The 14,504-nt window shown below is 39.2% G+C and overlaps 1 protein-coding gene across 50 annotated transcripts in view; it reads right to left on the bottom strand.

Moving 5' to 3' along the window:
• The window catches only part of celf2 (cugbp, Elav-like family member 2), a 145,519-nt gene that overhangs the window by 69,830 nt on the left and 61,185 nt on the right, over positions 1-14,504 (bottom strand). For 8 of the 50 annotated variants that reach the window (XM_079868363.1, XM_079868365.1, XM_079868370.1 and 5 more), the window contains exon 1: positions 13,273-13,609. The exons of the other annotated variants lie outside the window; for them this stretch is intronic. In XM_079868363.1, the coding sequence (XP_079724489.1) occupies positions 13,273-13,349 (77 nt within the window). In that variant the 5' untranslated portion in view covers positions 13,350-13,609. Of the gene's footprint in view, positions 1-13,272; positions 13,610-14,504 lie in introns of those variants that run through there. 50 annotated transcript variants of the gene reach the window in all.

Raw genomic sequence — 14,504 nt, 5'->3', positions numbered from 1 at the left:
GGTTACACCAAGAACGTTAACAATGAAGATAACTACATTGGCATTTGCTTATTGTAAGCATGCAGTGATATTTAACTAGTATTTATATACTATCATATTATTTATTTATTTGTATATTTTAGGTTTTCATTGTAATTTTACTTTAGCCTAAGTTTAAGTAATTTTGTGCTTTTGTCATTATTAATTATTTAGAATTATTATATTATAAATATGTCACATTCATTATTATATTTATATATTTCTATTTAGCTTTAATTTTTTTTTTTTTTTTAAGTTTTGGACATTTTTCATTTAATACTTTAATGTAATTTAATTTCATATTTATTTCTGTTATTACAAAAAAAAATGGTACTGCTTCAAATGGTCTAGCTCTTTAAAGCCGGGTGGATTCCAATCATCAATATTTTTAACGTTCACCAGCTAGAAAATAAAATCCTTCTGAAAGAGATTCCAGCGATATCGTTCCTGTTACGTTATAGCTGTGGTGTGGACTTCCATAATTTCACAGAAGTAGAATAAATACTAAAACTTTATAGTTATAATTATCATTATTGTTATAGTCCTTGGTGTGAACAGGCCTTAAAAAGTAATTTTATGCAGCTCAAGTAATTACAAGCTTGTTGACAGCGGCTCAAGGTAGATGCATTGCACTCTGGGTCTGAATGACGCTGAAATCACATGGAGGCAAAAGTGAGCTGATGTGTTTGTGCTTCAGAAGGGAAGAAGTGTTTTTAGGTCACATCCAGTCCTCTTTCTCTTTATGCATCCCCTGGGCTGACCCAGTCAAGCCTTAATGGTGGAACAACAATGGAGTGCATTGATTAACTATACCACTAATGAAGTGAAAAGGAGTCAATACACACACGACTCACTCACACACACATTTCTCTGCTGAAGAGTTCAAATATGTTGGATACTGTTGCGTGTCAAATGTCTCAAACTGTTCAGATTCGCCAAGACACCAAGATCTGCCATCAAAACTTGAAGATCTTAATATAAACTCAAAAATGTATCATCGCATTATCTGGGTTATTCACATTAATTCTTCAAGCTGTATTCTCCTACAGTGTCAACAATTGTCTCATTTGTATCTATTCTTATTTTTCCTGAGGCATTTTAGGAGGAAAATTAGACAAAGTTGATACTTAAATAAAACTGATATAACTTAAGTCCCCTGAGCTATGAAAGAGCAAAACAATTTCCTAGAGTAACAGTGTGAGAATGAGTGTGTGTGTGTGTGTGTGATGCAGACATCGATCAACATAAACAGCCAGACAGGAATGTGTCATGATTCCCCATGGAGAGGCAACCACATCTACTAGAGTAACTAAATCTACAAGCGCGGCACTCTCGATCAAAATACCCACACACACTTCAGCCACTCTGCACTGTGAAGCATTATCATAGCTTTAGTCATATCAGTCCACAGCCGCATATATTCTCTAACTGCCCCTACCAGCACAATATCCACCTCAGCTGCATTATTCACTGGTCTGGTGCTTCAGTTAAATGCAGGAAACTGCCTCTGATGTGAGTATGTGTCATATGTCCTGATCTGTGGTTCAGTTCTATGTGTTGTTTAGTTGACGGGTCAGTGAAACAACAACACAATGACACGTCACTGTGCCAGCGTGGCTCTCGATGACCTCTCTGATCCAATAATGTGTTATATGTAGGCTGTGGAGATATACACACATTATACAATATATTTTTAGTTAGTTTTTATTTTAATGTAATTAAATGATATATTTAATGTTATATTTTACTATTTGTAAATGTATATGCATTATTATGAATTAAATTAAATTATAATTTAAATTAAATTAACTTAAGTTGAAATTATATGACTTTTTTTTTCTTTTTTGAAATGTGTCAACATGCCTTTTTATTTATATAATTTCCTATAGCACATTTAATAAAGAAATAAGCTGTCTAATGAATGGAAACATGGTTACTGCCACATTGAACATATTGGCAACATTCAAGCAAAGTGTTACACCTCACATTTTTACCAGTATTTCAATCTGTCTTATTGATAGGCTTTCTTTAAGGGGTACCATTTCATTACATTTGACCTTCAATTGTTTAATTAATCATAGCATTAAATGTTTGAGCAGCGACAATTGTGTTCCAATTATAATATAGTGATGCATTAGGATGTGTATCACATGATAGTTGGTGACATTTAGCACTATACAGGAAATCAGATCCAATGTGTGTACATGTCATACGTCCAGTTCTGGGACTCTGGATGGTTATGCATGTCAGTCAGTTGGGTCTGTCATCATGACAGCATGGCTTTTGCTGACATCTCTGGTCCATTTATTAGCTGTATGTACTGTAATGCCAGAAATCGACTAGAGCATTATGCTACATCTACAGATGTTCTGCTAATTGCTGTGATATTACCTCCACCTTAATCTCCATCTCCGTAGAGTTCCTATGAATATTCCTCCGCACAAAGCTATCAGAGAACGCTTTCTGCAAAACTGGTTATGAAAATAAAACAATGGCAGTTTAGGGGTGATATGATATGCCTTAAGGGATCTCAACGTTCTGAGTTTCTTTTTCTTTTTTTCAGCTTTGCTGGAAAACGAACCCACGACGTGCAGTCCCTGAGCGCATTACATAATCAACTTCAGCCCTAACCACCAGCAGATGTTAGCCGTGTAATCTCACTCACTCGCGTCCAAGTGAAACTGGCTCAGCTTTTCTGGTGCGTACGATCCCTTTCATACACATCAATTTGTCTCTGTTCATGGGCGTGGATCACAAGGAAGAATGAATGCTGCACACTGATTGGTTAAGCAGCAACACATGGTGATCTCAGCCAATCAGTGGCAAGCATAGCAGAACAATGAGGGATCCTCCATTTAAATGTGAATGCAGTGCTATTATCCAGCTGTGTGTGTGTGTGTGTGTGTGTGTGTGTGTGTGTGTGTGTGTGTGTGTGTGTGTGTGTGTGTGTGTGTGTGTGTGTGTGTGTGTTCAAGTCTCTTACTTACATCATTATCCTGGAGAGAAAGAAAATTGGAAAGACAAATGACAAAAGAAATAAATGGGGTACAAACCAAATTGCCAGTTTGGCCATGTTGATTATGCCGATTCTGAAAAATCTGTTATTTGTCTTGTACTCTTTCTCTCTTGTTAAAGACACTGTGAAATCCAAAGTACTGTTAAATGCATGCTTGTTTACTCTGTGTAAAATTGTCTTAAATTTGGACAGCCTGATCAAATAATGAGACAAAAATCAAACTCACAAACTAATGTCAGTCTGATAAATCCTTCACTGAATGAACTCACTAAATCAATAAGAATCAACATCTTGACTCACTTACTGCACTGTATGTTATCATTACTTTCAGCGATGTCTGTCTGGAAACTAAGCAAGTGTGTGAAAATTAAACAAGCTGGGTATGGTTGTTCATTGTACAAAGTGTAGTTAAAGCATTTAAAAAGAAGGTTTATATGTAATAAATGTCATTTTAAAACAATTGTGCTGTTTGTCTGATTCTTATGGAAGCTTGTTTCCGCCACAGAATAAAACATTTTAAAAGATAATTGCGACTTTTTATCTCACAATTGCGAGTTTACATCTCGCAATTCTGACTTTATTTCTCAGAATTGCGAGATCTAAAGTCAGAATTGCGTGAAATAAAGTCGCAATTGCGTGTTATAAAGTCAGAATTGCGTGTTATAAAGTCAGAATTGCGAGATATAAAGTCAGAATTGCGTGTTATAAAGTCAGAATTCTGACTTTTTTTCTCGCGATTGCGACTTTATATCACGCAATTCTGACTTTATAACTCACAATTGTGAGATATAAAGTCCAATTCTAAGGAAAAAAAAATGTTTTTTTTTTTTTACCACAGAATAGTTTATATCTCACAATTCTGACTTTATAACACGCAATTGCGACTTTATATCGTGCAATTCTGACTTTATATCTCCCAATTGCGTCTTTATTTCTCAGAATTGCGACTTTATATCTCGCAATTGCGACTTTATATCCCGCAATTGCGACTTTATTTCTCAGAATTGTGACTTTATATCCCGCAATTGCGACTTTATATCCCGCAATTGCGACTTTATTTCTCAGAATTGCGACTTTATTTCTCTCAATTCTGACTTCATATCTCGCAATTCTGAGAAAAAAAAGTCACAATTCTGACTTGATATATCGCAATTGTGAGAAAAAAAGTCAGAATTGTGAGATAAAAAGTCGCAATTATTATTATTTATTTATTATTCAGTGGCGGAAACAAGCTTCCATAGATTCTAGCTTTTCTTCAAATAAAAACAAAAAAGCTTGCATTATATAATAACTTCGTCAGATATTAAAGGGATAGTTCACCCAAAAATGAAAATGCTGTCATCATATACTCACCCTCATGTTGTTCCATGGTTGGTAATTAAACAGTTGCTGGTCCCCATTGACTTCCATAGTATTTTTTTTTTTCTACTATGGAAGTCAATGGGGTCCATCAGTCGTTTGGTTACCGACTTTCTTCAAAATATCTTCTTTTGTGTTCAGCAGAAGAAAGAAAGTCATACAGGTTTGGAACAACATGAGGGTGAGTAAATGAGGACAGCATTTTCATTTTTGGGTGAACTATCCCTTTAAATTAATTGAAATATACTTTTTTGATTAGTTATTTTTAGTTATAGTAATTTCAATCACAAAATTATCATCAAACCAATTTAAGTATATTGTAATATATCGTGTATTGCCCACTTCTTGCTAACATTTTTAAATTCGATACCAAATTCTCCATATAGGATTCCACAGTGCGTTGAATCTGCATCAAAATGGAAGGTTAAGTTAAGCACAATGCATTGTGAAATACTGTATTCCACACAGAGTGCTGTCATATCTGGACATTTCAGCAAATGCAGCAGGTCATCCGCATATTGCATGCATACTGCAAAAGCAGCCGGAGTAGTATGGTAGAACGCCATTCAGAACATATCCAGTGAGTCTGTTTTCAGAGGGCAGCGGTATATAGTGAACACACATTCACTCAGACACAGCCTGAGGGTAGGCACAGACAGAATCACTCCATTTTGCCCTTAACAGCATAGAGAGGCCTGCGAGCTCGCAGTAGATCAAGCGTTGCAATAAAACAGTCAGGCCTACTTGCACAAACTTTAACTGAACCTCCACACACACACCAAATTCTATAACCCGGTGTAACACACACATTCATCTTTCTCTCATTACTCTATCATCATAGTCCCCGCAGCAAACACTCCTGCATTCTTATATAACCGATCTGTTTGATGAGAGAATGGGAGCAAAAGGGAAGAAATGCAGGCGTGAACACTTCTGTAGATCTTGTATTTTTCCTCCTTCACATCAGAATGTATTTTCCGGTCAGAGTCAAGGTTGGCCGTGACAGCGCTCTCCCAAAAGTCTCTTCGTATGCAGTGGCCTAGTTTCTTCAGGGTAAGAGTAACAGAGAGAGACGCAGTGGAAGCAAGCGCAAGGTGGGATCCGTGTCACACACTGCTACACTCGGTTGAGTTTTGGAGTCAGTACCGTAACTGTCCAAAAAGAAGTTAGGAATGTCTCCAATGCCAGCTCAGAGATCTGCTGCTGTGCCCATGGCATCTCCTGGCACGGAGCCCCGTGGGGCTGTTTGCCCATCTGGGAGGCTGGCTGAAGGGTACGGGGGCTTTGCGGCAGCCAAGGTTGATGGCCTGATGTGGTTATGGGGAAGTGCAAAGGCGTGCTGGAGGTCCCAGTGATGGGACTTGAAAAGCGATACATGAATATTGAGCTTCATTAGCATAGAAGTCTCACACGGCAAGAATTGGAATTGAGCTACCGGACTTATTCTAACCAGGCACTAAAAGAGGCCTACTGATTGACTTGCAAAGTGACTAACCACACTCTTTAATGTTACTTGCACACCATAGCTTTCCATTCATGCCTAGAGTGTCCAATCCTGCTCCTGGTGGGCCACTTTCCTGCTCCAACCCCAATTAAACACCTGAACCAGCTAATAAAGGTCTTCAGGATCACTAGAGGCAGGTGTGTTGAAGCAGGCTGGATCTAAACTCTGCAGGACATTGGCCCTCCAGGAGCAGGATTGGACACCCCTGCTTTATACAGTGTCTTGCTAGGTATCCTCATCTACAGGGAAATCTCAACAGTACTGCTCTTTTGTCATGTTGCGCAGCAACCAGTGTAGCCCAATTCACAAACAAGTGACTCATATAAGTAGGTTCTTACAAATTCTTCAAAAAGACTCCAGTTTGAATCATTCCAACTAAAGGCCCAGGCATACTAAACCGTCATCACAGAACCAGCGTAGACAAAATCAAACCAAGACCAAAAGGTTGTGCTTGAACACACCGCAAAAACTGCAGCCAACTAGTATGTTCAACTGTGCCGGAATAACAGGAAAAACTCTCCATACCAGTAGGTGGCACTAGTCTGTATTCATCATTCACCGGAAGAGATAGGACTGTAGATATACAAATAAAAAAAACAAAGCAGCATGAGTGCCCTCTTGACTTTGTCGTTTGCTTGCTTTTGCCACTTCCATTCTATTTTTTGTACACTGCTCTGCTAAGCTGAACAGCCAATCAGAGTGATCTCATTGAACATCCTCAATCGGCCGAAAAGCCGTTGGTACAACTACTGCCAACGGTGCAGAAAATACTGCAAAAAAAGGGCCGACAGATGCTGAACAACGGCCCGACATTGGCCAACGAAGTGTCCCAAAACTGTGCGTTCAGACTTCGTAAAACTGTGTAAAGCCAGCCAGATTGAAGTTCTTGTGTTCCATCTGGGTGTGCCGTCTAGGCTATTAGCATACTATTGATGAGAAACAGGACAAATCCACATACAGGGATTGGACACCAACAAACCCACGCACATTAACACACAGGTGTGAGGCGTGGATTAGTGTGTTAGAACACAAGAGTCGAGCTGGAAGGCTTTTGCTGAGGGCTGCCAGGTAGTTGAGTACTTGTCTGTGTGTGTGTGTAAATGTATTTGTGTGACTTTTAGCGCAGTGATGGCTGCCTTTTAAACAGGCAGCAGAAATAAGTCCTCAAATGTTTCCCATAATCCCGCATTCCGCTCCCTCTAGCTGCAAATAATGAGCTCTCCTTCTGAAGAGCCCAATCAAACAAGTAAAACATTTGAGAGAGAGAGAGCACGAGAGAGAGAGAGAGAGAGAGAGAGAGAGAGAGAGAAGACATGACAACATGGGTATGAAAGGAAGCAGAGAGAGGATGCAGAAATTATGGAACGTTAGAGAGTAAGTGAGGACAGAAAAAGACAAAGGGAATGAAGCGGCAGAATGAGCAAGAAAAAGAAAGAGAGGGAAAGGCAGGGAAAGACAGAGGGAAACGGTCCGTGGAGACTCATTGAGGTAAGCCTTGACTTTGGCAAATGCAGCCACGCAGATGGAGTGAATAAATATTGGACAGGGATCTCACATCACTAACAGAGAGAAAGAGGAGGGGGGAAATTGGGAAAGAGAACAATCGAGAGGGAAAACAAAAGAACAATTCAATGCAAAAGAAATCAGCGCACACAAGCAAGTCCAAATTGTTATCATTTGAGCCGCCAAATCAACATTAAATAAGTAATGCGTTCTGAATCTTTGATTTATCGACTGTAACACTAACAGTGCTTGAAAGTATTTGCTATACATTTCCCATTTAAAATAATAAGTATGTATGAAATAAATCAGAAATGATTTTACCCCTTTGTGTAATGCCTAACAACACCCTCTAGCAATTTAGACTAAGCAAGCGCATGTTTAAGGCATCGCTCATGTCTGTTCATGCTTATTACAGCGATGAAGCACCACTCACACATAAATCTCGTTCACTTGTATGACATTCACTATCATGCGGATTCCTATTGAAAAGACTGGATTATGCATGCATTATTATTTTAAGAAATAATTGTAATAAATGTAATTCAATAATATTTCAATATCAAAGTCAGAACTTTCTGCTTATAAAAGCAAAAATGCAGACTACAGTACATGATCAAATAGCAGAGATTTGAACTGACTCGGCAGAACGACTGAAATTGAATTGACCAAAAAAAAAAAAAAAAAAATTCAGGTCTCTAAAGCAACTGAAAGAAAGAAAGAAATCTTTTTTTGAAAGGCCAATAAACACGTCTGTTTCCATTTTGTGTGTGTGTGTGTGTGAGAGAGAGTGTGTTAGGAAGCGACAGATTTCTATGGTTCCAAGGCCACAGGGGAGAATGTTGTTCATCAAAGAACTCTTAGACAAACACTTCTGCCTTGACTGCAGTCAGCTTTTCAGCGAGTGAAAGCCATCATCAACGAGTACATGCGTGACCATACACAGAAAGAGAGATGTGATGCTTGTCTCTCAGTAAAATCAGAGTGTGGAGTGTGCTTAAGATGAAAACACTGAATAAACGAGAGAAATAAGGTATAGCAACAAGGTAGGCAGCAAATGCAGACACAATAATTAGTCCTCTAAATAAGTGCTGGTGGGTTGCAGATCTGTCCTAATCAGGTCTTAAAAAGCAAAGTAAAAATACAACTAGCCTACATAACCATGTATTGAATAGCAAAATAAATAGAAATGCAATAACATTAACTTTAAGTTTTGTTAACTCTCGCCATTGACGGAAATGTCCGTCATTTGTGAGAAAACGTTTCCCCGCAATTGACGGAATTTCCAGGCTTTTCGTGTTTTCAGTTATCAGTTAATACTGCTGATAACACTGTCTCCGACAAGCGGATTCGATGATACGGCTATAATGTCTTTGTCCTTCACTTTCACACGTATGGGCCGGCAAAATGGAGGCATGAGGGATGTAGTACCTCTCGCCCATACAAATGAACATCTGACCGTGAAACACATTGCAACTTTACAGTACTGAAAGGAAAACATTGGCCTTGAGTTCGAAAAAGTCAGTCTCTGTGAAATCCTTTCAACGTATACACACGCATTGACTTTCTGGACACGCAGGGCTACTCCCTGCCTAACAATGCTACTGGCATCCACTTTTGAGGTGGATTTGACTGGGACATCAGCCATTTAAGGAAGAAGTTATTAATATAGACAAATGTATTAATAACATGCACCGGTGAATCGTGCACAATAAGACCAGGAACGTGTATTAAGAATGTAAACAGGGTCAATTTTGATTACATGATGACTTTAAGGTTGGCCGATTGTGTGCCACAGCTCCTCACACTCGTTAATCATTCCTTTATCTTCCAGCAATTTCAGGAATGAAGCTGCTCTCTGTAAGCGCTGAAGGCATCTCTACCCTCCCTCTCTCTTTCCTGTATTCCTTCCCTTCAGTTTATGTCTCATGCTCTATGTTAACAGCAGATGTGAGGAACCATTTAAACAGGTCATGGGTCAAAGGGTACATACTTCCCAAAGTTTGTGTCTGTGAACATTATTGTGGAAAGTTCTGCTGAAGTAGGGAAAAAAAAAACTAAATTAAAAAAACAAACTCAATCTTGCCAAACAACTTATGCGTTTCATAAATCAAATCAACTACTAGCGATGTAATTTTCCCACATAAAAAAACCTAAAATAAAAAAAAAACCTAAATTATAACTTACATTAACTTGACAGACTTGTTTTTTTGCTTATTTGTGTATTTTCTTTTTCATTCTTGGAAAAGCCTATATGGAAGCCTGTTTCTGCCAAAAAAAAGCAATTGTAAGATAAAGATTAAAATAATAAATAGTCAATTGTGTGGTATAAAATTGCTATTGTGCAATATAAAGTTGTGGAGGTGAGTTTTGCATGAGCAAGTTCGAGTTCTTTTCAGAAATTTGCTTCAATTTGCATCATATTTGCAAAAGAATATTCCTCCATATCGCCAACATCCCCTCCCACCGATCCTCCAACACAACCTCTGGTGGGATGGAAAACAAGTTCAGTGAACCCAACACTGGAACACTGATCATCCCCTCTCTCTCGTCCCGCACACACAATAAGAGCTTCTTTGTGTCCCGGAGGACTGCTGGAGAGTTCTCAGATCTAAAATTAAGTTAGCCTGTCAAATGACTTCACTTTACTGCAAAGCAAAAAGCCAGAATCCAGAATCAACAACAAAGTTGGCAGCTGAAGTGGCTTACGACAGGCAGAAATGTAGACTGAGCGGTTGGGGATTTAAAGGACAGGTGTTTTATATTCTCACTCGAGTGCGTGTGTGTGTAATGTTTCTCTGGCAGAGAGGTGAGCGGCTTATCACGTAGTGAAGAGAGAGATTAGCAAGTATTCACTCGCTGGAACACGGGCCAGCTGGATGCTGCCCGTCCACCTTTTTACGAGTGTGTGTAATGGGAGACTGATAGCAACACCTTGTCACAGAAGTGCAAGTCCATGCTTATGGTGAACTCACCTATCAGCGAATTCACCTACAAGTCTTGATGTGAGAAAAGAGGCATATGGGGGGAGCAAGAATACAAAAGAATAAACCTGGGAGGCTGAACACAACAGAAAGGCCTGTACACAAAGAGAAAAATTCATAGGAGACAGAACAAACTTTTAAAGACATTTAGATAGCAATCACATGGTATAACTGGAAAAAATAACAAGACCTCTTCACTTTTTATTCATCATAACAGAAGGAAAAAAGAGATGAGGCATAGGGCAAGACTTTCAGCAACCACTTCTGGTAAAGCACAGCTATATTAAATACAATGAACTAAATTACTGGTTCTCAACTTATTTTGACCCCAAGGCCACCTTTTGTCCAAAGACATATTCTTGGATATAGGAAGCTGATGTACGATGATGTACTTTTGTTGTAATAAAAAAAATGATGTCAAAAATTTGATGCCAGTTTAATGTTGTACATCTTTATTTTTAGTTTTGTTTTTAGCATTTTAATTAAAATTGTTAATTTAACTCAATTTAAATCATTTTAAGACTTATTGGGCCCGACCCCCCTGGTTGAGAACCCCCAGCAGCCTCACCAGGCATGCAGTATTTGGGGTGGAGCTTGTAGCGTCATTAAAGGGTTAGTTCATCCAAAAATGAAAATTATCCCACAATTTACTCGCCCTCAAGCCATCCTAGGTGTATATGACTTTCTTCTTTCAGCCAAACACAATCGGAGTTATATTAAAAAATATCCTGGCTCTGCTTTAAATGGGAGGAGTGAATGGTAACTGGGATTTTAAAGCCCCCAAAAAAGTGCATCCATCTATCATAAAAGTATACGGCTCCAGGGGGATTTTGGGGGTTTTGTAAGAAAAATATCCATATAACTTTATAGACTATAATCACTGGCTACTGGACGAAGAGTGACCTCTGACATATTGATGAACACGGAAGCGCAGAAGATAGAGCAAAACAAAATACCAGTCACAAATTATAAGTCTAAAACCAGAATTTTTAGTACAAATTTAGAATTTAGACGGAGAAAATCACATTGGGCTACTTCTGACGGGCCATTGGGCTACTTTTATTGCACAGACCTGGCAACCAGTTATCACATTTTTTTACTTCCCCTCCCTTTAAAATAACAGGAAATGTTTCACAATAAGACTAAGAACGTTGAAAGTAAATGGATCAATATTGGTTTCATTTTGTCTTTAAATTAAGATAATTACAACAAACTGACCCCCACCCCAAACTCCAAAGTACATATTTTGGCATATTTAGAGGAGAGTGAAGTCATTATTTAGTCTCTTCGTGAATTATTTGTAATTTCGAGGGCATTTTCTTTAACTTGGCGAACTTATGAGCACGTTCGGTTCTGTTTCCAATTTTTCCCCCGAAAGATATAAACAAATAACAGACTGTCACACACTATATCAACTGTAAATAGCTGGAAGATGTGAATAGGAAGGAAACTGTGGAGTAAAAAGGAGAGAAAAAGAGGGAACGCGGCGAAATTCTCACCACAAAACAAGCGCTCATCAACCGTTAGGAAAAAGACGAGCGGACGTAAGTGGGACAGCGGCAGCGTCTGTGAAGTGCTCGCGCTGCATCAAACTATCCCTCGCGCCCCGCAACACTGCACTTTAAGTGAATTACGTGTCCTGCGCGCGCTCTAAACTGATTTCGGCAACACATGCCACGTAACAAATCAAATTTGAAACAACCCAGATAGAGAGAGAGAGAGACAGAGGGGGGAAAGAGAAGGGGAGTCAGTCATTGCGCATTCCGATGGTTTAAAAACAGAGACGGAGCGGCGCATGTTTTCAACACTGAGCTCGAGCCATTTCAGTCACATGTCTCTTGCTCATGCACGAGCTGACACTGCGCTGCGGATCATATGCGTTCAATTTAAAGCAATTCTTCTGCTATTTAACGCTCTGATGCGTGAAGTATTAAATTATAAAGGCGGTAAAAACTATAGACTACAAATGTTTCCTTTAAACAAATTAATAGGCCTACCATACACAATATTTTCCACTAAAATTATATATCTGATAATATCAGATAAAAGATGCATATGTCCATTAGAACAGAATATGTCTCTTCCTTTGTCATCTACTATAGTATAGTTTCTTTTTTTTTTTTTTTTTTTTTGGTCAGTGGTTGGGAAAGTGTCAAAGGGTTTGGATGTAACATCACACCCTGAATGGTTAAAAATGTCTAGGACACCAGTCATCGAAGGGTTAATGTTCCCATAGCCTACTTTTGAACCCCATAGGCTATATCACACAACAACATCAAATCCATTGTGGATGCGCGTGCACGTGCAACAGACGCGTTTCAGTAGCCTAATGTTGATTTTGATAAAATATGAATGAGTCTTAAATGACAAAGCAAATCAACTGAAATTGTCCTATAATTGAGTTCACCCCAAAGCCACAAATGCTCAGTGTACCGAGTATCAAAGTAACCCAAGTTCTTTAGCCTAATGCATGCACTATTCTAATTCTAATAATCAGATGTGATATCATGCAGTGGACCGTTACATATAACTACATATTCTCGCAAGGAGTTACACAGAATATTCATTGCTACAATTTCACTCATGCACTGCAAATCAGTCTACGTAACATAACAAAACTCTGAGACGATTCGGACTGTCCGATAACGGAGCACTCAATCCAACGTGTTTATTTCCCCGATGCGTTTGAGCACTGGCACAATGAATGCAGTTAAAAGCAAAAAAAAAAAAAAAAAAACATTAGCACCATCAGCCCCGTTATCTGATCGCTGATAACACAGCGCGAGGCGCAAACACACTACCGCGTGCCCTATTTGTCAACACGCTCGCGCCGAACAAGATGACAGAAGAGAGAGCTGAAGAAGCAAAGAGATAAACAGCTAAACGCTTACATCCTCTCTCCGGCGCTCAACAATCGTCCCTCCACCATCATATCGGGTAGAAAATCCAGATTGTAGGACGAAGTCATGTTCAGGCTGACCGTGTTGTGCGCCGCGGACTGGATAACGCCCGCCCTCCGCGCGAGCTGCCTGCCGAGTTTGGGCGCGCGAGACAGAGAGGGACAGGTGCAGCAGCGCGAGCGGCACTGCTGGGCACACACACACACACACACACACACACACTAACTGCGCTTGTCACATTCTTTTCCTCTCACCCATTAGACTGTTTTTCCTCAACAATCCCTTTAACAAAAAGAAATCCCTTCAATTCAGACAACTATCGTTCCGGAGCGTAGAGCACCGGGAGGGGAGAGGCGTGGCTGCTCGCGCTGCAGCGAGTTTTTAACCAATGCATCTCTGAGCCATAACAAACGGTCTGTTCTATATGAAAGAATGAATTAATGAAAGTATCTAAACCCGTATGACTTTCTTTCATTATAGGGAACACAAAAATAGATATTCTTAAGAATGTTCACGCAGCTCCTATCCATACAATGGAAGTAGATGGGGACTGGAGCTGTCAAGCTCCAAAATGGACTAAAAACACAAAACTGGTCCATATGAATCTGCTGAAAACATTGCCTTTCACAACAGGGCAATACAATTCACATGCATTCAAATATGGCGCATACAGATGCATTGTCTTTTCTTTTTTTTAAAGTTTTTTTTAAGTCTTCTTTTGTGTTCCACAGATGAAACAAACAACCCAGTATTTTTCATCTTTGGGTGCAAACTAAGACATATAGACTAACCAAATTTAGATTAAGAGATAATAAACACACCTTTATATATTGACGATTTATTGCATCAGAATATTTACTGCATCGAACAAAGAATTCAATTCGAGGCACATCACCATTTTACAGTGCTCATCCTTTCATGCGTAAGAAAGAGTACATTTTCTTTTTTGTTTTCCCCTTGCATGCCCCCAGGGGAAGGGGGTCTCGAGCCGCAGCTCTACAGAGCACGTGCAGGAACTAGGTCATGGGAAACACTCATGCTTAATGCGTATATATACACACAAATGATGCATGGGGAAGAAGAGGATGTTGTGCCTTGCATTCTGTAGAACACGACCACATAAAATAAGAAGATCTTTAGATATGCGGCCTAAATTAGCAACCATTAAAAAAGTGCCTTGTCTTGCAGTTTGTCGTCTGTAACAACATATTACAGCCAAAAGC

This window comes from Squalius cephalus (genome assembly GCF_949319135.1).
Source record: "Squalius cephalus genome assembly, chromosome: 4".
Lineage (NCBI taxonomy): Eukaryota > Metazoa > Chordata > Actinopteri > Cypriniformes > Leuciscidae > Squalius > Squalius cephalus.
The sequence above is the reverse complement of the archived record's forward strand: the minus strand, read 5'-3'. Positions and strand labels throughout refer to the sequence as shown.